The 25,397-nt window shown below is 40.3% G+C and overlaps 1 protein-coding gene across 2 annotated transcripts in view; it reads left to right on the top strand.

Moving 5' to 3' along the window:
- LOC117471811 (protein unc-13 homolog C) overlaps positions 1 to 25,397 on the top strand; it is a 108,129-nt gene that overhangs the window by 30,537 nt on the left and 52,195 nt on the right. For both annotated transcript variants that reach the window (XM_034117045.1, XM_034117044.1), the window contains 8 exons: positions 654 to 873; positions 2,505 to 2,732; positions 6,489 to 6,630; positions 9,314 to 9,483; positions 11,667 to 11,782; positions 12,043 to 12,206; positions 16,464 to 16,620; positions 17,084 to 17,152. In XM_034117045.1, coding sequence (XP_033972936.1) covers positions 654 to 873; positions 2,505 to 2,732; positions 6,489 to 6,630; positions 9,314 to 9,483; positions 11,667 to 11,782; positions 12,043 to 12,206; positions 16,464 to 16,620; positions 17,084 to 17,152 — 1,266 coding nt within the window. The remainder of the gene's footprint in view (positions 1 to 653; positions 874 to 2,504; positions 2,733 to 6,488; positions 6,631 to 9,313; positions 9,484 to 11,666; positions 11,783 to 12,042; positions 12,207 to 16,463; positions 16,621 to 17,083; positions 17,153 to 25,397) is intronic.

Here is a 25,397-nt window from a genome sequence, read left to right as displayed (position 1 = left end):
CAGACAGGCCTCTCGAAGACTTTCTTATTTTGTCTCTAGGAGCTTTAGTCAGTAAACCACTCAATGTGAACAAAGCCAGTGGCCAGTTAATCTAAGCTTAATGAGATGTTTGACTGATTCACTCTCATTCAACTGACCTCTCCATTTGATGATAAGGTAATCAGAAAGGATCAACAAAGCCTCATACATGTTTTTTCTTCGAATAGTACAATCTGTTAGATCCCTTTCTCTAAGAAGAGAAGTTGAAAAAAGCTGGAGTTGTGATGAATAATAGCTGCAGGCCGATTAATAAAAGATGAGAAATAAGATTACTATGGCACAGAAGTTTATTGTAAATGTAATCTTACTCACACTGCAAATCAATTTTGAAATTAACTTTATTTTATGACATTAGTCTATTGCTTTCCCTCAGCAGGTTCTGAAATATTCCTCTTTTATTCTACTGATCTCACCATGTATTGAACATTTATGAAAAGCAATCTTGGTACAAAGTTGCTTTTTTATTAACTTTTAAAGTTGTTAAGACTGTTATTTTCTCAAGCTCATAGTGCCATGAGTCAGCCTAGCTCCTCTGCTTCTCACTTCATTGTCTGTCATTGTCTCCATACCTCATTATTTCTTTCAATTTCTCCATGCCTTTTCTTTTTTCTCAGAAACAACATGTCTTCAAGAAGACTCTCCAGGCCTTGATCTACCCAATTTCATCCACAACACCCCATAACTTTGAGGTGTGGACGGCGACGGCACCGACCTACTGCCATGAGTGCGAGGGGCTGCTGTGGGGCATCGCCCGGCAGGGCATGCGCTGCTCAGAGTGTGGCGTCAAATGCCACGATAAGTGCCAGGACCTGCTTAATGCAGATTGTTTACAAAGTAAGGAAGTGCATTCATTTTTGCTTTGATGTACAGATCACACAGGATTGAAAACACAAAGGCATGTATTCACAATCGTGCCTTTGTGAGGACAGTGCTCTGTGTCTTTGTGAGAGAGAGAAAGTGTGATTTGCTGCATTGTATAGAAAATAAATTCACAAAAACTGCAGTCATTCTAGTTTTTACATGTCAAATGTATTTATGCATGACATTCAGAACATTAATAATGCAGCTATTTACTATATTCAACATTCTGGAGTAATGACTACCTGAGCAGAGAATAAAGTTCACTGTGTTTTGTAATCTGAGCTTCTATGCGCATAGCAGTCCCGGCTGTGCCTGCATGCTATCACATGTGTGGCTAGCTGTGGCCGCTGCATTGTCCTGTGCTCTTACAGTGGTTACTGCTGATAACGTTGTCCAGACCCACATAGTTGTCACAGAAGCTAGCGCTCTGGTTCATTCTCAGGTTAAAACATTTAGCTCTATGAATTGTGAACTGTTTGCTGTTGTTTGCTAATTTAGCTGCTAGCACGAATAGCTACTAGCATTGACGTCGGCATGTGGAGAGATCTGTGCAAAGACAATCCTTCCATCATAGATATGCTATGAACTCCATATAGTGAATCTTTCATTTCATTGAATATTTATGATCTTACAGTCTGATGTTAAGATTTACTGTTTTGAAACTGTTGGCTTATAATCATTCAAAATGTTTTGAATCTGTTCAACCTAAACACATGGTTTGTCTGGGAATCTGTTAGGTGTCCGCAATGCACTTCATCTCCCACATTTCTATAAATACCAACACTACATTGAAATGCCTGCAGGACACGTCAATGCTGTTACGGGGATTTGTGTAATACATTTTACATATCCCCTTGCACTTATTGCTACACGGTGCATTTACACCGCTCACCGCACTCATCACTGCCTCCAATCAGTTTTTTCAATCAGGCTCACCCTGTTGTTACGGCGTAGTCAAACAGGAACAATGTGACATGCCGGCTTCAGGATGATCCTCGCGGCAATCCTCACACACTATAAATGGATTAGCTACACCCAGGCCGTTTTTTATAACAGTTTTATTCCAGCAGAACAATGTTTTGCAGTTCAAGCTGTGATTCATCTTTATCACATTTCAATCTGCTCTCATGAACACACTCTGGAATGATAATACTGTTATCAGATACAGAGAATGAACCGTCACGTCTTTTGTCTATCAGACACACATTCACATAATTAAAGGTAGGGTAGGTAAGTTTGAGAAACCGGCTCGAGATACACTTTTTGTTATATTCCATGGAATGCTCTTAACATCCCGATAGCAATGAATATCTTAAGTGCTTTGACAAAAAATCCATAAAAAAATGTCATCTGTGGAAGCCGTAGTACTGTAAAAAGCACGACCAACAATTGATTGGTTCTTGGATGGGGTAACACAGTATTGTACACTCTTGCAGTATTTAAGAGACAGAGAGTTAGGAGTTATTTAAAAAAAATGGTGTCCACAAAAACGTGGTGAATACATATGATAGATACTTTGCCACTTTGATGGATCACCAGTTTTCTTACCTAATTCCTGGGTATTAAATATGCAGAATACTGAGCTCTTTGACTTCTTGTTTCAGGGGCGGTGGAGAAGAGCTCCAAGCACGGGGCGGAGGACAAGACCCAGAATATCATCATGGCTATGAAGGAGCGCATGAAGATCCGCGAGAAAAACACTCCTGAAGTGTTCGAGGTGATCCAGGAGATGTTCCACGTCTCCAAAGAAGAACTCACCAGCCATCTGAAGACGGCCAAACAGGCGGTTCTGGATGGGACCTCCAAGTGGTCGGCCAAAATCACCATCACAGGTTAGCCTGGTGTCCGTATTTATATCAGAAAGTTAATTCTTCAAAACATTCATCAAAATTCGGATTCATAATCTCACTATGACAGCATCTTTCATTTGTGATGAGGAGTTTTTATTAGCTCTCATTTGCACGTTAACCATCAATCATCTGAACGTTGATACATGCTTTATACATTTGGTGCTGCAGCAGGTGACCCTTGACCTTTGGTCCATGACCTATAACCTCTTTGTTCAGCCCTCCGGTGCCAAATCAACAAAAATGCCATTACCAGTCAGGCTCATCTCAAATGACAAATATTGTTATTCTAATAAGTATCAGTTTGTTATTAACCCCGTGATCTTGGTCGTGAACCTCTGATGCTGAACTAATCATCAATGCATATTGAATGAGAAATAGAAATAGGAATTGATCAGGGATTTTTGGGAGATGTAATTGGAAATGATCTTAGGCAAGGCAAGGCAAGGCAAGTTTATTTATATAGCACCTTTCAGCACACGGCAATTCAAAGTGCTTTACAAAATAAATTAGATTTAAGAAGAAATACAGCAGAAACACATTATAAAATGGCATTTGAAAACAGGCATTTAAAAAGCAAAGATAATAAAATAAACACAACAGGTATAAAATACATGAATAAAAGCCATACTGCAGTGTAAATATGAACAGCTCAATCAAAAGCAGCGGCAAAAAGATACGTTTGTAGTTTTTTTTCAAGTAGAGATTTTGAAAACAGGACACGTGTTCTTTTACTATCCACTTGACTCGTGTACCTAGACAATGACATCTTTTTAGTTACATATTCATTTCAAACAGGAGCTCAGACTGGGACGTGCTGCTCCACTGAAAACAACGGACGAGCTGAGCTGTGGGAAGGCTTGAAAGGTTAAATGGCCTAATGTTAAACAAAGGCACATTGAACATAATTAGAGAAAGAAGCAATGTTTGATAGCAGAGACACAGTGCTTGCTGTAACTGACAGAGATCTTCATGTCTTTCTGAGCTCAATAACAAACCGATTTGTTCATACTGCAGCTACACGTAGAGCTCTCTCAGAGGTGCCAATCAAAGTGTCGTGCCCCTGAGCGAGTTTGACAGTACAGCACTTTACAGCTTGTTCAGTTGGGAAATTATTTTTAGGGCAGTATTAGTTCCTTGGGTTACAAAATGGTTGGATGGATTTAAACCAGATTAATCAGTGTCTCTTTAAAGAGTCTTAAAGAGGCCCTATAATGCTTTGGGGGGGTTTCCCTTTCCTTTAGTGTGTTATAAGTGTTGTGCATGTAGGTTAAAGTTCCCCCCAGAGGGAATTTATCTCCCAAACACTCCCCCCCCCCCCTGCCTGAAACGCCTCCATTACTTCCTTAACACAGTGATATCAGTATGTAACACACGCCCTATTGGCTAGCGCTCTAACACATTGTACGTGATAGGCAAAAGGGCGGGATACCTCTAAGCGGTTGACCTATCACAACAGAGCCGGCCAGCTAACCAATCAGAGCAGACTGGGCTCTGGTTTCAGACAGAGGGTGAAAAGAGGTGCTGCAGCACAGGCAGTATGAGAAAAATAAAGACCTTTTTGAACATTAAAGCATGGAGACATGTCCCAGTAGAGACACTAAATACATATTAACTTAAACATTAGCATAATAGGGCCCCTTTAAATGTAACATGCATAGTGTGTTTCTTCTTAACTCTCATAACCACTGTCTGTTGAGTGTCCTTTTTGAGGGAAAAGGATCTGAATCCCATGTCCTCATTTACTTTTAATTTACCACAGTATGTTTCACTCCCTGATTACATAACCTATATTGTTTATCCTCATTTCAGTACTCCATAAAACTATAAAGAATAATCATCCTTGAGTATTACTAGGCTTTCTTTCATGTTACTACTTCATTTACATACACATTACACATCGCTGGGTTTCATTCTATTTCAAGTCAACTGAAAGAAAGAAGGTCAGGAAGTTAGCTTTGTCACCTCGACCCCCCGACTTCAATCCAGCTCTGTGGTCACTGTGCCAGGCCCAGCTCATTTATTGCTCACCTCGCATTTCTCACAGTGCCAATACACCAGAGAGAAATAGAATCGGAGAGAGAGGGAGCCAAATTGAAAGGTGGAAGGAAAGTGTGGGAATAGCAAAGAAGAGAAGAAGAAGAGTGAGAGACATTGAAAAGACGCATGTGCCTCACTCGATTTCCCAGGGGCTTATTGAACGTCCCATTTTAAGATGTAGTTATTGAGTTGGTGTTTTATTCGACATTCATTAGATAAATACTGACTGGCGTTGACTCTGCAGCACTCTCTCAGTGACCATGAGATATTCTCATACTGGCTAATGTGCATACTACAAGGTCTGCCAGTGAATATAAACCTTGACTTGCCGGTACTATAGTCATACTATACGATCCTTTGCTAATTAAACATGATCTACTAATCAGCACATATGCTATTGTACCTCCAAATGCACTGATTGCAGTATTAGTATACAAGCACGCAGTAAGATCAAGTTAATTACATCGCTGTAGAAGATTTTCCTTTGTTTATATTGCCTAAAAACAATTCTATTACTTTCTTCTAAAGCCTTGCTCAAACACAGCCCTGTTACTATGCTCTTCTCTAATCAATACAACTTTGTAGTAAAAGGCAGTCTTGTAAACTTGGTTTTAATCCTTTAAAGATATTTACAACTTTTGCCAACCTTAACAGGATCAGTATTAGAATATGTTTCCAGCTGAGTTTAAAACATGCATAGACTTTCTCTCTTTTTTCCATGGTGCAAAAACATGGATTGTGAGCAAACGCTCTTTCCATCTTAACATTGGAAAGACTCAAATCTAGCATTAATTTATCATCTCTACTCTTTTTGAGATTAATGTATTTTCTGCATGGCCCTGGTTGAATATACACATCATTATAATAACAGTAAAGGATTCAATACAGATATAGAATTAAAAACCCTTACCGTGCTCCTTACTCAGTTCAAGGCATTGGGAGATGCAAAATGTAGCCAGACTTAAAGGCGTGGCAAAAGGCCGTTCTTCATACAGAAGGGTGGGGGAGGGATAATTGTACTGTTTGCTTCTAGGAAATGTGGCTTTGCTAGTTGTGTTCTGGCAGACCCTCTGTTCGGACATTGGGTGTGATGCTGAGGGATGGGCTGACTGATTCCTTAAAGCAAAGTGACCCCTCTATTTATATCGCAGTCTCTGACCACTCTTTTGATGTTCAGTTCTCCTGGAGCAAGGAGGCCATGGCTCTTCAGCCTCTATATCCTCCACACCAACTTCTGTCAGCATTGAGCTGAGGGATATATATGTACCCTGAATTATTTAGTCTGTCACTTATGCATATTTAATGCTCCAGTGTCCTTTTTCCTTTTATGGCGCGGTGAAATACTACTGTCTCTCTCCTCTCTGCACCTCCCTTTCTCAGTGTGTGTGTGTGTGTGTGGTGTGTGAGATTCTTAGTCTTAGCACAGTAGACACATATTGTAGCTTTATGACTGGGATTGAGGGGCTGCTGTAAAACTTCAGCCACCAGGCCAATGCTTCCTCTTTATGACTTCCACAATAATATGTCCCTGGGAATAGAGTGAATTAAATTAGAGATCAGTGCTGTTGTAATTAAGTTCAGGGAAAGAAACCTTCAATATAATAAATCCAGGGACATATCAAAACTTTAAGATGGTGAAATAATATGCTGCTTGTGGTACTTACTATCCTTTATTGTTCTTCCAACCCTGTGTTTCTGCAGTAATGAGTGCACAGGGCTTACAGGCCAAGGATAAAACGGGCTCCAGCGACCCTTACGTCACCGTCCAGGTGGGCAAGACCAAACGCAGGACGAAGACCATCTTCGGAAACCTCAACCCAGTCTGGGATGAGAAGTTCTTCTTGTGAGTGCTTTCTATTAATTTGACCTCTGCCCAACAAGATAATCCCCACTAAGATTAAGAATCAGCAGTTCAGGGTCTTCTCAAGGCATTAGTAAATACGCAAGAGACAATTACTCTATTTTTATCACTGATTTTATGACATGTTACGCACCAGATGCACTGCAGAGTTTTGGGGAAATTCAATCCCTGCTAAAGGCAGCTTAACAATGACATCTAACAATTTACACAACACAAAGCTTAACCTTGTTGTTTTAAAATCAAAATAAATACTTTGTACGCTAATGCTTTAGTAGTAGGTGGATTCTTGTTGAGTATGACCTCTCCATTGTTATTACCAAGCATCTGTCCCTTTATTGTAAGCACAGGCTTTTCTCCTTGGTTACATCACCATCCAATTCACTGTTTACCACTCTGCCTCGCCTTTGGTTAGAATATGTGTTATTCTTCACACATTCTTCACACATTCTAAATAAACATTTACTTAACCCGTTAAGTAGTTTTGAAAATGCAGGAAATTGCAGCTTTTGTGAAACCTGTTCAAGTCCCGCAAAGCTGACCCCAATACACAACTCTGAAAATAAGATCAAGGTATAAAAGAAACATGTAATTTCCTCCTAACAGCTTCAAGGTTCAACCCTGACCTGTGTGCAAAATGGTATTTGAAAGTAGTTGGTATTTAGTTATACTTTGAGCATCAGGTTTTCATCAGGTTTCCAACAGTCCGGGGAGTTGAAGCAAAGGTTAATACAAATGACTTAAAATGTTTGTCATGCTGTCATTTATAGGCCGGATACTGTCATTTCAAAATGTTTTTTTCCAGGCCTTGAAATGTTTTTCGAAAAACATGAAATCCTGAATGGTTTTGAAGGAGTCATGCACAACTAAGCACTCAAAGACGAAGGAAGTCGTAAAAGAAATGCCAATATAATGTTAACCTATAATTCATTATTATATTTATCGTATCAAACGTGAATAGATTGCACACAATTTGAGCTGGACCACTTTAGCGAGAATTGAGAAAGCACACACGAATGTGCCGCTTCTCACACATCAAGCAGATTTTGACATAATAGTAGACATCCTGCTGGGAGCTCGGGTAGCGCTGCTCACACTCTGCAATGCATACTTGTTTATTGATCAGACTGCTGCTGTTTGCAAAACAACTAGCATTTCTCACAGGGCAAAGACCCACCTGATCACCTACTGTCACCAAACAGACATCAATTTCCCATCCTGCATCCAAACCAAAGCACTCAAAGCAGATTAAACTGTTTTTTACAGCAGTCATATTTAGGTCGTTCCCTGATTGCAGCTTCTGCATCACACGGCTATGGCCTAGACAAAACTCTTCATATGTGTAAAACTAAATCTTGAAATGCATATATTAAAGTTATTACACAAGCTTTACATGAATACATAATAATTGGTTGTGAAAGTTGGCCAACATGTGAACTTTCATTTGTATTATAACCCAAACATACTGTGAACATATAATTAGACTCAGGTCTAAACCACTCACCAAACCCAATAGGCGTCAAACCCAGCCAGACCGTTGCATTATGTATTTATCTTTTATTTTCCTCTTACCCGGGACCCTCTGTCCTGATATGATCCACAGGATTATGTTTACTTTAACCAATGAGATAGCAGCTAAGACATCTTTGTTTAATTCATGCAGACAGTGAGATTTCGAGCATCATACCTCTGGAGGTTCCTGTCTGTATATTTCAATTTTTTGTTGTTTGCTTTTAAATGTGACACTGTTCCTGAAATTATTTTTAGAGTTCTGTTTTATGCATATCTGGTGTGTGTGTGTGTGTGTGTGTGTGTGTGTGTGTGTGTGTGTGTGTGTGTGTGTGTGTGTGTGTGTGTGTGTGTGTGTGTGTATTTGTGTGTGGATGTCCTATGCCAGTCCCAAACGGGGCTCCACACCTGTAATGAGACTCCGTTGGGGGCTGTAATAAAACTCTTTCCCATTACTACAGGGATGTAGATTAATAGAGCGATGCATTACTGTATGCTTGGCAGAGAGTCCCAGACTGGTGGAGCGGCAGCAGCCAGCGCTTTCCCCGGAAAGGGATTAGTTAAAAAAACACTGCAGATACTCTTTCTCTGGCTGTCGCACCCAAGATGTCATTAGAACAAAATGTAATCTGTCGGTTTGAATTCCAGAGCCGTACAGTCTGACCCTTATCTGAGGCTAAGTGCTTTGGCCACCTCCGTTCTATTTAGCATAGACATTATTGTGAAAAGTCTGTCAGCTGTAGCACTGCAAAGAAGATCAGAGAGAGGGACGTAAAACCTTCACAAATAAACAATCCTTGCTGATTATATTAGCATGCATTGGGAGATATATAGGGATGCAGAGGAAAGGTCATGCAACGTCTTGGAGTTATTCCTCCTTGCAGGCTTAGCGCCTTTCTCCACACTCTTATACACTAATGTGCACACGCAAATACACACACTCTCATTTGAATTCAGGCAAGCATTGTTCTCCATATGGTACTTGGAAAAGAGTCAGGAAGGTTTCTGAACTTGTACTTATGCTTGAATGGTGCAATTGGATGTCATTCTGCTCCACTGAATACCCCCAACCTGATGATGGTACTGAATGTACTGTTTCTGTTGTTGTTCATGTTGTTGTGATTGTTTTTACTTGACATTATCATCTCCCAAATTACAGTGAATGTCACAACGCCACTGACCGCATCAAGGTGCGAGTGTGGGACGAAGACGATGACATCAAATCTCGGGTGAAGCAGCATTTCAAGCGCGAGTCGGACGACTTCTTGGGCCAGACCATCATCGAGGTCCGCACCCTCAGCGGGGAGATGGATGTTTGGTACAATCTAGGTATGTAATCTGATCTCAGAGTCAGCATACAAGAGATATTGATTCACCAAGACTAATGATGGCAGTTGTAATGGCACATCTCCAGGTAAAATATTTACTTTGTGTGATATTATGAGATGTATATTGATTTTTTTAATACAGTACAACATAGATATGAAACCTGAGTCTCAGGATTAATACCATAATAAACAAAAACTTGTTTTCTCAGTTGAACAAAACCTCACCACAGATGTCTAATGTTTTAAGAGCTTTAACTGAATGAACAACCGATTTAAGGCTTTTGCCCACTGGGGACCATTTTTGAGATTAATATTTGTAGGAACTATCGATTTTGTGATGAATACTTTGACACAGAACATGCATATTAAATGAAAGTAGGCGGCATTGTTTACATTTTTCCCGAAAAAGGTTGTTTTGTATGAGCTTTTGCACCTCAAATATAGGAATCAACCAATCGCATTGTGTGTTGCTGGCTTAGTTGTGCCTGAGTATTAGAAAATACAGAGGTGCAATAGTCTGAACCGAGACAAGTTTATTCTACTTGAAGATTCACAAAGGAAACACATACAAGATCAAACACGTTCATTCTCACCTTTCACAATGAAAGAGCAACACACAATATTTCCAGGTGAGTAATTCATATTTTGGTGTCATCACAACCCAGTGTGTGAAGTCCTTTGGAGCAGAAAAACCCACGTTTCAAAATAGAAAGGAAATACATTCACAATTTCTCACAGCACAGGGTGATGTCAATCTTAAAAAAATTGCCACATTTGAGATTCTAGTTTACTTTATTGCCAAATTATTTTATTTAAGTTAAAAACTATTACTTGATGTATCGACCAATTGCTGCAGCCCAAGTTGACTGTTTCTAATGTTGGTGTTTTGGACACATGAAAACACTTCAATACCAAAAGAAAATGTTTAGATACCCAGCCCAAGTTATAATTTCTATGATTATGAAGCATCTCATAAGGTTTACATACCATTAGCATTATAGAATATCTCCATTCAAACTGTCTCTAAACACTCCCTCTGCACTAAACAGAACATGAAGACACATGATGCAGAGTCTTTCCTTGTTTCCTCTCATACATCACTGGTTCCTCCATGTTGCATGAGCTTGAATGGCAGCATAATGGGAGCTTCCACTTGTGTTGGAGCATTATGAAGGAGGATGATGTCTTTGTTTGCCTCTCCAGCTAAAAGGAAGCAATTTGTGGTAATTTCCGACCCCTGAACCCTCCTGCTGCTCTGTGCCTGTTTAAATGTCCACGATGAATGTTTAAACAGGCCTCTGTGTGGTGTGGGTGCTGCTCTCCTCTCTAAGCCTCTTCAGCTCCACTTCAGTCCGGGCTTTTCTGTTTACTGTGCTAGTCGCTGTCACTTTGTCACGTTATTATTTTTTCACTTGTCTGTCTATTGACCAAATGACTGTAGGGATGAAATTTTCCTCAGTTGATCCAATAGTGATGAATCATATACTGTATGGGAGCACAGAGGGGGGGGGGGCACTTTAACTGTGGAGCAAACCCCAGCAAAAAATATGTGCTTGTACTGTATAGTATGTGTGCTGATATTTGCATACACTAAATAAACCCCCTAAACCTCCAACCCATCATAGCCAGTTATATCCCAAATGCAAGTGTTGTACTCTATGGCTGTGAGCGGGGATATTATGCCATTCATGTTTTAAAGGACATGATGTCATACCATTTATGTTCTTGTCATTTAACAATGAGTGTTTTAGATGATTAATGTGTTTGTTTTCTATCAGTGTATATAAATGTCACTCTGTTTAGCTGTGGTCAAGGACAGATTTTTATCGAGGTTGACAATAATGCTGTTTATTGTATTTCACTGACTGGGACCAATTATGTGCTGGAGCTTTTCCGAATTAACTGAATGGAATAAAAGTGATATCTTCTTGTTAATACGTTGTTTCCTTGTTTGATTAACAGCTGTTATGTGGAAACATTTAAAGGCAGGGCTATTGCACACAATTTAGAAACAGAGATTTGCAGTCCACTAGTGCTACTCTGAAGCTGAATTGTTTTAATATTAGAGGGTTGGATTTAGGGAGGCACATGTTGGCTAACCTCCCTAAGATGTGGCTTGTAATTGGCAGTTTCTTATCAGTTAATTTGCAGTCATGGCTAACCCAGTTTGGTTGTGTGTTACAGATAAAAGGACTGACAAGTCTGCGGTATCTGGTGCCATCAGACTCAAGATCAGCGTGGAGATGAAAGGAGAGGAGAACGTGGTTCCTCCTCACGGCCAGTACACCTGTTTACATGAGGTACAGTAACCCCTCACTATATGATTCAGCAAAAATGTACTTTCTCTCATCTCCAATCATTATCTTTGGGAGCTAGGTATAACATTTGCGAACGCATGTAAAAAATAAAGCAGTTGTGATTACATCATAAAGCAAACTCCTGTAATAGGATTTTGCAACAATCAATAGTTACAGCTTTGTAAAAGACAATTTAAAAGTTGTGATAAGGGTCATTCAGTGCTGTGCTCCATCACCGTAACATGCTCTGTGTTATCTCTCAGAACCTGTTCCACTACCTGACGGAGGTGAAGAGCGGCGGCGTGGTGAAGATACCGCAGGTGAAAGGGGACGAGGCGTGGAAGGTCTACTTTGACGACGTGTCTCAGGAGATAGTGGATGAGTTCGCCATGAGATACGGAGTGGAGTCCATCTATCAGGCTATGACGTGAGTACCACCCTGATCTATGGCCTTTTACCTCACCGATATTTCATTGTCTCATTGGGCAAAGTGGAGGGGAGAAGGAATGAGAGAAGGAGAAAAGAAGGAGAAGAGCAGTAGTAAAGATGTCTCCTCAGCAGAATCAGAGCTTTGGAGGACTATCGAGCTCCTGAGTTTGATTGATTAATTGCTGGTCTCATGGAAAAACTCCAAACCTGCCTTGGTCACATTGATCATGGACTCACATAAAGAGTCTTGTTTCCCTCTATCTCTCCGTCTCTCTGATCCTCAGTGACCCTGTCCATCCATAAATGTTTCAATGTCTCTCTTCATTTCTTTACACACACACACACACACACACACACACACGCACGCACGCACGCACGCGCGCGCGCGCACGCACGCACGCACGCACACACCTCCACACATGCACACCTCCACACACGCATGCACAGACACACCACCTGGAACATTAAAATCATTGAATATTGATCAAGGTCATGCAATGCAATGTGAAGTGTGCAGTTTTGATATAATGGTTACCAGTGCAGAAGTCTGCATAATGCATCTAATTTGACATCACTTCCAGTAGACTAGTGGCTACTGCAGTTTTTATTTATATATAAGTACCGTGCACCCACTTTGTATTCAGTCTCTATTCCGTTTATGTACTCTCCATCCGAAAGGAGTGTGGGATTCTTTTATTTGTTTCTTTTCCACACTTTTACTGATTCATACTGTTGCAATGTGTTATAGTAACACTCACACTTGCTTCAAATAAATACGTTTCACCTCAAGACTCCTACTGAGTTCAGACAACACAATCTACACACAATCTACAAAAAGCATACTACTATCTAACAGCAGTGGAGCAATATGCTAAATTCCACAAAACACATTTTATTTTGCATATTTGCTAGACTAGAGGATTAAGCCATTTTGGTAAAAGCCCAGCCCATTGATAAATCCAAATCCAAACATTTTGTGAAAAAAGCAGAAACAAGAGCTCTGGGTTAAACCCCCTTATCTTGTGTTCCTTGTTTGCTTATGACTTATCTTGCATTTACCCAATTCAGTTAGTAGTTAACAGTCAATGACTATTTGCATTACCCCAAATTGTGATCTCATGCAGATCTGCTGATTAAAAAAATGCTAATTTCACCACCAATCCGCACCTATTAGAATCTCCTTTTCTTTCCGAATACACTTGTTGGACAGTCCCAGTTGCTGGATGTGTAATTACCTGCTGCCTCCATAAATCAGACTCTAATTACACACAGATTGTGTTGGCAAATTGAATGAAAGGCGCAGCTCACATTTGGCTTTCATGTCCAGAAAGCTATCCTCATGCATTCCTCAGGTGAAGCAACACTGAGAAAGGGTATTTTTGTACGGTCTTTATATAATTTCCTCAAAATACCCTGCACATTTTGAGTCATAAAATACTCCTGGAATATGCCTTTTGATGTTTTGTCGCAAAGTAAGATCAATGGTATCAACCGTTGTTCAACAGGTTGTTGGATTACTCGTGAAATACCCTGTTTCTGATTCTTTCCACTCGACCGGAGGCATGTTTGATCCCCTCTTCTCTCCCACTTTTCTGATCACAGTGAACATGACTCAACCTCATACATCCCACAGTAGCTCCCTGCGTTATCTTCCTACTGGCTCTGAAGGGCAAACATGTGTTTTTGTTGCGCCATGTGAAGCTCTTTCAAAACCCCCCTATTATTATCCATTATGTCCATATAAGTAAGGCGTGGAACTGCTGCTATAACAACACATATAGGGTTTTATATATAAGTGTTAGATTACTTTGGTGCTGCTAACTGTTGCTAGGTGACAGATACTTGTGTCAGTGTGACATGGTATTGCATCATATGAGTGATTGCAGGCTTCTTTAAGTGCAGACAAGTGAAGCAGTCAGAGGCTTTATGAGCAGTTTCTCAGCTCCAGGTGATGCTTCAGGCTTGATTCTTGTTAAAGCTCTGCGTCTCTCATATCAGCGCTTATTATGCTTCATCAGGAATTTATGAACGGCTCTACCTTTCCTTTTTCTTCATCACAGAGCCTTGACTCCCAGTCACTCTTGTCTTGATGGCTGCATAAATCACCGCGGCTGTGCAAACTCCACTGTCCCTCCTGTGCCCCACACAGCGCCCCCAACACACACCCTCCCTCACTTTCGTTTTTTCTTCATCGCACTCTATCACCACTCCCTACCACTAACCCTCCTGTTTCTCATCATCTTTTTCTCATTTCTCCCAACCATCCGAGAGAGTAAAATGATATGTGAGTGTGTGCGCAGTGTGTCTCAGCCGCTGGTGAAAACCCAGGAAAGGTAACACGAGGAGAAGGAACGCCTTCCTCTTGAGCTCAGGAGATCCACCTCTAAAAGCACCATGGGAATTCAGCGGATGCCATCATCACTCTCCATGCATCACTCTCTTAGCTCCCCTAACCCCAAGTGCTCCTGGGTAATTTGGAGGCTGAAAGCAAAGTAATTAAATAGGCCTCCCTATGAGAACATGTTTGTGTTTATTTGTGAGTGTGTGTGTGTGTGTGTGTGTGTGTGTGTGTGTGTGTGTGTGTGTGTGTGTGTGTCTGTGTGTGTGTGTGTGTGTGTGTGTGTGTGTGTGTGTGTGTGGGGCTGCACTTTTGGAGGGTGGTAAATCTGTAATCATTACTCCACATAACGCTGTGCCTGGCCCTTCTCTAACACTTTGGCTTTATGAAGCCCTAACCTTTGCAGGATGTTTCTAGTTTCAAATATCTGTGCTCCAGGCTCAACATCCAGCTTTACGATACTTATGGTCACCTCTAACTTATATATATATAAATAGATATGTATGGAAAGATAAAATAAGATACACCTTTACCTGTACCAGGCCGATTTCAAGACAGCAAACAAAATGGTTTCTATAGATTTCAGAATGAGCATTACACATGGTTTATTATAAATCCCAGCTGGCTTCGAGCTCTCAGGGATCTTTACTGTAAAAAGCATCCAGATGTTTGGTTGCTATAGGTCACCGGAGGCTGGTAAAGAAGCCCTCACATTTATTTTTCTCATTATAAAAGTAAACATACAGATTTTTGCACTTATACATTTGTATTTGGGGTATTCCATCATGATCATTTGATGTGGTGTTTGAAGATGGCATCCATTCTCTATGTAGGTACCAGTGAATTGTAATGTGGGAGGCTTTCCACATGGCTTGTGAAAAAGCAGTACGAAGTGTTAAAAGTAGCATATGTTCTTCAGTGAGGCAGAGATCTCTGTTTAAACCAGGCCTCTCTGGCTCCACTGCTTAATTACTGATGTGTTGCTCTGTTGCAGATGTGTGTCTTCGAGTGTAAGGAAAGATCCTCGCAAATCTGGAGCGGCAAATTGTGCCTGTTTCATTGTGTGTGGTTTGAAGTTTGGGGAGTTAAAAGGGCACTGGAGAAATAAGATGCTTCCAAACTGAAGACATCAAGTTTTCAGCAGTAAAAGGCCTCGTGTGTAATGTTTCTGTCTCCTCTGGGAAAGCTGACGTGTGTGATGTTTCTGTGCACTGCACCTTATTGAGATGTAGTTTGTTTGGATTCACCTCAATGGGAAACACTTGCTGTGCTTGCATTTGTCTAGGTTGTAGTTGTTACAGAATGAAACAAACATAACAGTTAAATGGTTCTCAGCAGAACTTACATTTGTCTCCTGTGTTCCCCTGGATGTGATTATATCTCAGCCCCCACAGGGTCCCTTGATTTACTACCAAACCTACTTGCTCCATATTTTACTTTGCAGCCTTATGTCCTTAATAGTATAGGTTATACAGCTGATTTATAGCTTCATTTGCTCTTGATAGTCATTTCAGGCCCTTCTATACTACATGAATAGGGCATTGAACTACTTATGAACTATTCCTCCACCATTGGAGCATTGAACGTTGGTTCTCTCTTTAGCAGTCAGATTGGGAATTGGTTGAGCCAATATTCTACTATAGTTTGTCTATTCACTTTCTTTTATTACTGTGAAGCAAATCATATAATTGGGGTATGGGTAATTTATTAGCTATGTATTTCAAGGGAATTCTTTCAAAACCTTTACCTATGTTTTCTTTTAGCTTTGTGAATTTTGAAGCGTGTCTTTATATTTTTCTCTCTCTGGAAGCCTGTCATTGTTGGGTCTCAAACTCCTCCATCCTATTTGGTTCAAACATGGCTATTTCAATGCCTCTTATACTATGCAAAATAATAGCTGTTTCTTTTCCTCTCCAGGCACTTCTCCTGTCTGTCCGCCAAGTACATGTGTCCCGGTGTGCCAGCAGTGATGAGCAACCTGCTCGCTAATATCAACGCTTACTTCGCCCACACCACCACCACCACCACAACCACTGCCTCCGCATCGGACCGATTTGCTGCCTCTAACTTTGGGGTAAGTGCATCTATTATTGCCTTTTAGTCTGACATCCACTGACATGCCTGCAGAGTGATGTATAGTCAAATAGTGCTAAATGAAAATATGAGCTCTGTGGTCCCCAGTTGGACTTAAGTAACCTCTACTGCTGTGTTATAGCCTCATATTGAACTCTTGCCGTCAATACTTTTTATCATCCTTCTCATTTAGAGTTATTTGTCTACAGCAAGTTGTGCAGAAATTTGCCAGTGCTTCAGATTGGAATTTTAATAAGCTAATGTTGTTAGGCATTAAATAATATTTCCAGGCAGGAAGCCGAGTCAGGCAATATATATAGCTAAACCCCTACATTTTGTTCCAGGAAGTAAAAGTGAATCACTGCAAGCACAGCAAAGCTACCAACCACGCAGTGTTGTCAATTTGTAGACTGTAGAGTGCTTTAGGTGTGGTGACTGAATTATGATATTTTTCATCCTGACAGAGGGAGAAATTTGTCAAATTATTGGACCAGCTGCATAACTCACTGAGGATCGACCTCTCCAAATATCGGGTACGTAAGGACTCCTTGTTTGTTTGGAATGGTGTTTGTTTCTGTGAATTTAGTCAATTCAAAAGAATCATACTTTTTTAAGGTTGGATGTTTTCAATTGACTTAGAGACTACACTGACAGTATTTAAAATAGTTGACCATTTCTTCCCTATCTTTCACACACAGATGCAAATCCAGGCAGCCATTTAGCATTGGTGTTTATAATTAACATCCTTTAAAAGTGACTGGACTTTTGACAGAAGTGCTGAAGTGTCTGCTACCTGATTGATTTGATAGGTTTCAAGGTTAATTCAACTCTGTTTACAGCACACTGTGTGCTTACTATATCTGGCTTGGAGCAGCAATCCATTTACCATTTGTTCTAAAAGCCAAATGTGTGCCCGTTCCCCTCCAAACGTGATTATTGACTGGATCTTCTTTTCTATCTTGTGCTAAATTCAGTGAGCATTTGAATGCATGCTTGCCTTATATCAATTCTACAATTTAGTCACACATGACGCATGTAAATGCCTTTAGGTTTAATACTAAATATCCGGTTTAAGAAGAGGTAAATGTCATAAGAGATGTGATGGTCTTATACCAAGAATGACATTTGATAATGTCACATGACTCACATATGGGTTCATAATATTATCACCATAGGCTTAGTAAATGGCTTGGAATACTTTGTGGTTTTAAGCTGCGATGATGAAGGAAGATTAGCGAATTGGGTGATTTGAAAAAACAGTAATTACAGAAAAATACCCAGACATACCTCGTGTTACACCTTCTTATTCAAGAATAACCAACAAATTACTGAAACCATTGATTATAGTTTTGAATTAATGGAATGATCTATGACTATAAAGTGATTTTGCAAGGCACATAAATATCGATGATCAGCCTACAGTGTCAAGGGATCCATCAGCAGCTCAGGAAATGCTGATCCTCAAGGTCTAATAAATAGCCCCTATTGTTAGTGTCCAGCACTATTTATGCTATGTTGGTTTATGGATTAGGAGTATTGGCCACCTTGTAAACATCTGTAAACTAGGATATGTACTCCACAATTTTATTTGTAGCCAACAGCACCTACACAAATTGATTTTGTTTTTGGCTATAACCAATATGAAAAACAGAAATCCTGTTCCTGTTCTACATGAATAAGACTATTGTGTCTTTCTTCTGCTTTGTTTTATAGAGACATACTATATATTGTGATGGCTATGCTGCAGTCATAGGCTCCATCATTAACTGCTAGCTACAAGACCATACATACTGCAGCAAAAACAAGGTGGTGCACCGAGGGAGTGGAGAGAGGGAGGAACAGCTAAACTCTATAAGCTTCTGCTGCAATGAAGCAAAGAATAGCTAGAAGCTGTTTATCATTTTTAGACATAATTATTAGGGTCATTTATCCACATAAAAAAAGGCAAATTGCATAATAAAGTTATATAAACAAGTGAATGCAGTTCTATAAAATAGCCCTGCATCAAACATTTGTGAAAGTCTCTGTCAAGCAGTTTGCATATATATAACAGTTTGTTATATCTTTGGTACAGTCATTTGTTTTAAGTCTTTGCATTTTGTCAACCATGCTGGGTAAATACTTCTTCTATATAAACGTTAGTGGTGGCGTTTTATCCCCTGCTGAGTTGGGTGATTGTCACTGAATGATGAGCAGCAGGCGAGGTCTGTCAGCAGGCTCCACTGCGCTGCTGTGTATGGAGAATCTTCTGGTTGACCTGGTACAGCCGCCTTTGATGTAAACGGGTGACTGTCACCATTTGAAGCATCAGCAGGCTACATGGTGTCTGTGTCTACGAACTTTTTGTTGTCGGCTCCGTGAAAGACAAACTGTACCTGCTTGACTTTAGTATACTCAAATGAAAATAAGAGAATTCTATTTTGTGTGAAAAATGTGTTCACTGAAATACAATATACCTAAAAAGCTATATTAAAGTGGCAATAGAAAACTGTCCAACTTCAAACGTACATTTCCCATGTAATATAATTGCTAGCACAGTTGTTGCAAAGACATTCAGATCCTACTTGGCAACAACTTTGGTGCATTTTCAGACGATCAAGACAAATGAATACATTAACACATATCATATTATAAATAATTCCCATGCATGCTGCTTAAGTAATTGCAAACTACTCTTGCAAAAAGCCCTTGTGTGAACAGCATGGGGTCTCTTTCTCTCTTAGGCTATGCACAGTGAGTCCCCCCTTCTAATCTCTGCTGTTTCATCATTATAAAGCAATGTGCCTGCCAGATGTACTTCATAATGAGAAGTTAAAGCCAAAAACGTGCCTATTTTCACTTCAATTGAAATAAATACAATATTAAAAGCAATAAGAATAGCTAAAAGGGTCAAATCAAATCACTTTGTTCCCCTCCCTAACCTGAAACAAATGACAAAAGGTGCCAATCAAACATATGAATCAAATATCCTCCTCTGGAAGAAAGGTACATTGAAGAGACTGGAATTGATCTCCCAGGCCAATAAAGGGTTCTCTGTATTCTTCTCAAGCAGATTGAAATCCTGACACACAGTACATAATCTCCCAGAGCAATCCCAGGAGAGCTAAGCCTATTAGTCATCACACAGCCAGCCACAGACGTTTTCCCAAATGTGCAGACATCCAAGATTCACCTGAAGCAGCCACACACACACACACACACACACACACACACACACACACACACACACACACACACACACACACACACACACACACACACACACACACACACACACACACACACACACACACACACACACACACACACACACACACACACACACACACACACACACACACACACAGCCTGAATCTCTAACAAACCACTATAACAGATGTGCTTCGAGACATGGTTGGGGAATCTCATAATCTAATAATCCCCCATTATTTGAAAACATGGTTGAATTTGGGAGAGATCGAGATGCATGCGCGGGGCTTTAAGATTGGAAAAAGTGTAGGAGGAAGTGACAAAGCATAAGATAAGGGACAGTGAGGGAAAGGGCGGCAACCTATCTGCAAAGTAATCTGCTATTTTGAATGCATATGGATTTTTCAGTCAAAGTTTGAATGTGAGGTGTCAATGGTTTAATTATCCGTATCCTCCGACAGTGATGGGAGGACATTTAAATATGACAGGGCACGGCCTGAGAGAGGTGATTATCAGGAAGTGTTTTACTTTTGCCAGAGACCATTCTGTGTACACCAAGAAATCATATTTAACCGACAATCTTTGAAATGAAACAGTGATCATCCGCTCAGACTGGACAACAAGTATAATGCCGAAGCATGCCTGCAAACACACACACACACACACACACACACACACACACACACACACACACACACACACACACACACACACACACACACACACACACACACACACACACACACACACACACACACCTCTCTCCCCAGCTGGTGGCTTACCATTGTGAAGTGTAACTGAAATATGACCCTCACACCGTTTCATTTGACACAAAAGGCAACATGTCCTTGAGTGGGTGATTGCTTTAGTCCCCCTGTTCTTTGCCCCGGCTTGCTGTGTGAAGCCACATGTGATCACAGAGACACACCCTGATGACAGCAGAGTCTGATGTCTGTCTACAAAGACAAAGAAAGAAAGCATGAGAGAAAAGCAACAAGATGTGATGCATGAAAGAGAAACAAGAGGACTTCAGGGAGACTGAGATGGAGTTGCAAATAGTGAGGAAGGAATGCATTTGGACAAAACAGAGTTAGATGAAATCAGCAGAGACAGTGAGTTGGAGGAGATGCGATTTGGACAAATAGGAAGAGAGTTGGATGCAGAGAGGGATTTATTTGGAAAGAGAGAAGAGGATAAACACTAATGATGACAGGAGGCCTGGTGGGTGGGAAACAGAGAATGTGGGAGAGGGTTAAGTGAGGAGAGATGGCCTCTTTTATTTTCAGATTGCATGGCTGTCTGGCGATGACATGTTCACTGAGAGCAGTCACAGAAAATCACGTTGGCTTCACCTGCCAGCACCGCTGCCCTGCTGCTCAGCCTTGTCAAGCCTTCCACAGACCAGTGGTTTCTATCACACACACACACACACACACACACACACACACACACACACACACACACACACACACACACACACACACACACACACACACACACACACACACACACACACACACACACACACATTTCCTTTTTCATAACCTTTTCTTAGTTCATACTCTCTCCCACTTTCTACAGCCGTCCCTCAGAGCCGTCCTGCCACTATCTGACAGTAATAAGTTTCACATATGGCTACTCACCGTATGGATTTCCCTATAATGTCATTCAGAGGGAGATTGAGTTTGCTTTTGTAAAACAGGGCCCTTGAATCAGCAGAGATGGAACCGGGGTGCAGCTGCCACTTTACATTTTGCCACATATGCATTTCTTCGCTTTAAACTTTATTCTAACAGCGCTGATACACAGTGACACCTTGTATAGCCGGTCTGTCCCAGATGGGATTTGCACGTTTCTCCAGGTCGGACATAAACCCCTCAGTATTCCGAGCACGCTGCGAGGGATTTGGGCCGTTGGCTTAGTTTGGACAGTTTGATATAAAGTGATGTTGGTTCAGTTAGCACCCCTAGGACGTGTGCTATATTGTCTTAGAAATCAAACTCTGTGCAGTATTACGCTGTGCCTTTAGAGAAAATGTGACTTAATGCAAAAACCTGCTTTGTTGCTTTATATGGTGCAGTAGTTCCTGCTGCCTCTGCAATAAAAATCAAATATTTGTTCCATGCCATAGCTCTAGATCTCCAAGGCAGTATCGTGTCATATCAAGTTACATTGAGCTGTTAATGGAGCTGATAAAGAACCAACATTATAGTTCTATCATCTCAACTAGGTTGCTCTATAGCAAGATTCCCTTATACATATCAAGGGTTGCTATAGAGGCATACAACCAGACTGTCATCCTCAAATGCCAGAAAAGCATATCCTTTTTTTTGTTGAGAAAATACTCAAAGAGAACAAAGCTGCATCTCCACAGTTGTTGGCTAATCTTCTTTTTCTCTGCAGAGAAGAACCTGCATCATTCCAAAGCTTACCCTTTGAAATGAAATGTATGACAGACGATGTAAAAAGCCAAGTGTAAGAGACAAGCTAGTATCACCGTTCACAGAGAGCAAGACGATAAGACACCTCCAGCTCTGATGGAGGAAGAAACAAATTATGAAAGGGAAAGAAAAAGTCACACATATGTGAAGTTCTGCTCCTACAATTACAATAAAGAAAATCAGGTATTCATTGTTCAATGCAGATTTTTATATTAATACATGCATTTCAAACTACTACTTTCTGCATTATATGATGTTTCAATAAATTCCAACCTGAACCACTTTGAATGGAGCTTAAAGGTGGGGTAGGTAAGTTTGAGAAACCGGCTCGAGATACACTTTTTGTTATATTCCATGGAATGCTCTTAACATCCCGATAGCAATGAATATCTTAAGTGCTTTGACAAAAAATCCATAAAAAAATGTCATTTGTGGAAGCCGTAATACTGTAAAAAGCACGACCAATCATTTTAGCCGGCCCGGCTAAAATAACTGGATGGCCTACCTGCCTGTCAGCCTTCCATCTGTGCACAAACTTATCTCGTGCCCTCATTGGTCATGTGCGCGTCCGTGTGTGTTGGAGAAGGGGCTCTGTAAGGAAGTGGCAGATTTTTTCCGGTTGTGTATTTTCAAATTCTCGCGCACTCGAGCTGGTTTCTCCAAAATGACCTACCCCACCTTTAAAGATATGCCCCGTAATGTCAGAATATATAATGTATACCCAATAAGTATTACATTTATTACATTATAAATACATTTTCACCATTAACTGTTTCTCTGGGAGACATGTATGCTTTACACATTGTACATCACCCTGAGATAAATGTGTCATTTGTCATATTGGGTTATTTAAATGAAATGTTACTAATTCATTGATATAACCTGAATTTTGATTCAAAATACAAACAATTGAGCATATGTCTTAGCCCATGATGCATGATGGGCAGAGTGCAGGGTGACAGTGCAGTGTTCCTGTGGCAGTTGGAGGTCCAGTGAGCATGACTGCGTTTGATCTCTCCTTCCACATGATTTCCTGCACGAGCTCCACTTGTTGCCTGGTGTTTGACCAGCAAATCCTTTTATAAAGCCATTATGCTGCCTCTGTAAAAAGGTTTAAAAAACATTGATATTCTTACATAATTATGGAGTTGTACAGTGTCACTGCTTTTGGGTTTGGTTCTCAGTGAACACCATTGTCTTCAAAGTAAGCGAGAACAAAGACAAAGAACTCAAATCTCATCAGCGTTACTCACGTCTCATAATGGACTTTCTGTCATCTTTTAAAGGCAGTGCTGATGTTGTCTTTACTTTCAGCTCAGAGATGGATGCCTTTTGTTTTCAGTATGCTTGACTGCTCTCTGGCAATAAATCTGTTTCGCTTTTTCTTAGTTTTTCTGCTGATGAAGTTCCTAATTTCTGGTGTATTTGTATTCATCTGTTGGAAGAATGCAACGTTATTCACACCACTGTCCCTGTGTTAATAAACAGTGTTTGCAGATGTAAGTGTTTTGTGTATTGTAAAGCAAGGCACTGTTTTAATACCAGGAACAGTGTGAAGCTGTATTAAGTTTTTTCTCCAAAGTAAGTAATGCTTTCCAGAATCAAAATAAGTACTGTACATGCTGTCTTTAAGCTATTTACACATCCAGAACTTGGTTCCCTGAAACTTTGATTATAATTTAGATGACATTTCCTTCCTCCCTTAACACGGATTTAGTCAAATATGAATACATTTGTATTTACCCCTGCCATCTGCAATCAAAATGGGATGTCAAATATCAAATTAGATTGAAAGCTGGGACCATAACATTATGTATGAAGTAATGTTTGGTGTGTGAAAAACCCACCTACTGTACCTCCTTTGCAGCATACATACTGTAAGCGTCAATGAGCACTTAACTTTACTTCACTTCAATCATCATAATTACACAGCTACATAACCTTTTGATGTCAAAATGCACTAATTAACAGATTTCTAATTCTACACTGAATAATTTCTTTCCTTTTTAAATATACAGCTTTAAAATAAGATTGTATTATATGTGCGACTCAAATTAATCCTCTCATTTACTGTAAAGACAAAGTAGACTTAATGGACCAGTCTTCAACTATCTCTGTAAAGCAGAATAGCAGCAGTGCAATTGCACAGTTTTATGTGCAATTTCAGCTCTTTCAAGGGTGATTTTCCTCCCCTACTGTAGATAAAGGTGTTAATGCCTCTATTGGAAAAGCCAGGAAGCAAAGATTAGTTTGACATTACTTGGACAAAAAAGAAGCCTTAGTGGGTTACATGTCAGAATGTAGTCTCTTGAGCAAAACTCAAATTGCCTCCTTTATTTGTTTCAAAGTGAAAACCCTACAGATTAAACACATGTTGTGGGAGCTGTTCCAGCAGAGCGATTTCAGACAACATTCAAGGTTGCAGGGGGAAACTACAAAATCAATGTTTCAAAGGGACTGATGGTTTCTCTTTTGTCTGAAGGCTGCATGTATGTGCGGTTATTGTGAGAGAAAGTGCAGTGTCAGCAAAGAGAGAAAGGGAGGTGAGTGATGGAACTCCCATTGTGTGAATAAGACTGGTGGTGGTGCCGCAGCTGCAAGAAAATCATTTTCTCTCTGCTTGTAATTTAAGATTTCTTTTACCCAGAGGAGTCTGCTGTTTGAGTGTATGACAAAGGACACTCTTAAATGACATTTGAAAATCTTTCAGCGAGATACAAATGATGAAATACCCTAACAACTTTATTGTTAATATGTAAGGCAATGATGCAAACCGCTTTCAAAGAGAAGCAAGAAAACTAAACGGGAACAAAAAACAGTCCCAGCTGATTTATTTTTCTTCTTTTATTGCTCATCTGCAGCCAAATATAGTACTGTTCCACTTTTGCCTGTGCAGAATGTGTGTCAATCTTGTTTTCCTGGAGGCTGTTCATCTTTGGGAACTACTCTACTCGTTCACCTCTAAACTAGACTGTTCCCATTAGTCATGGCTTCAGAGAGATATACTGTAAGTAGATAGCTGACAGTCCATTAAAAAAAAATCCCTTTGTAGAAGCACTAGACACTTTATGTAGTGACCAAACGTAGAATTTCAACTTCCAGGCCCATTGCGTGATGCCATGGAGCGCACATATATATATATATGTTT

This window comes from Trematomus bernacchii, unplaced genomic scaffold (genome assembly GCF_902827165.1).
Source record: "Trematomus bernacchii unplaced genomic scaffold, fTreBer1.1, whole genome shotgun sequence".
Taxonomy (NCBI): Eukaryota; Metazoa; Chordata; class Actinopteri; order Perciformes; family Nototheniidae; genus Trematomus; species Trematomus bernacchii.
The sequence above is the reverse complement of the archived record's forward strand: the minus strand, read 5'-3'. Positions and strand labels throughout refer to the sequence as shown.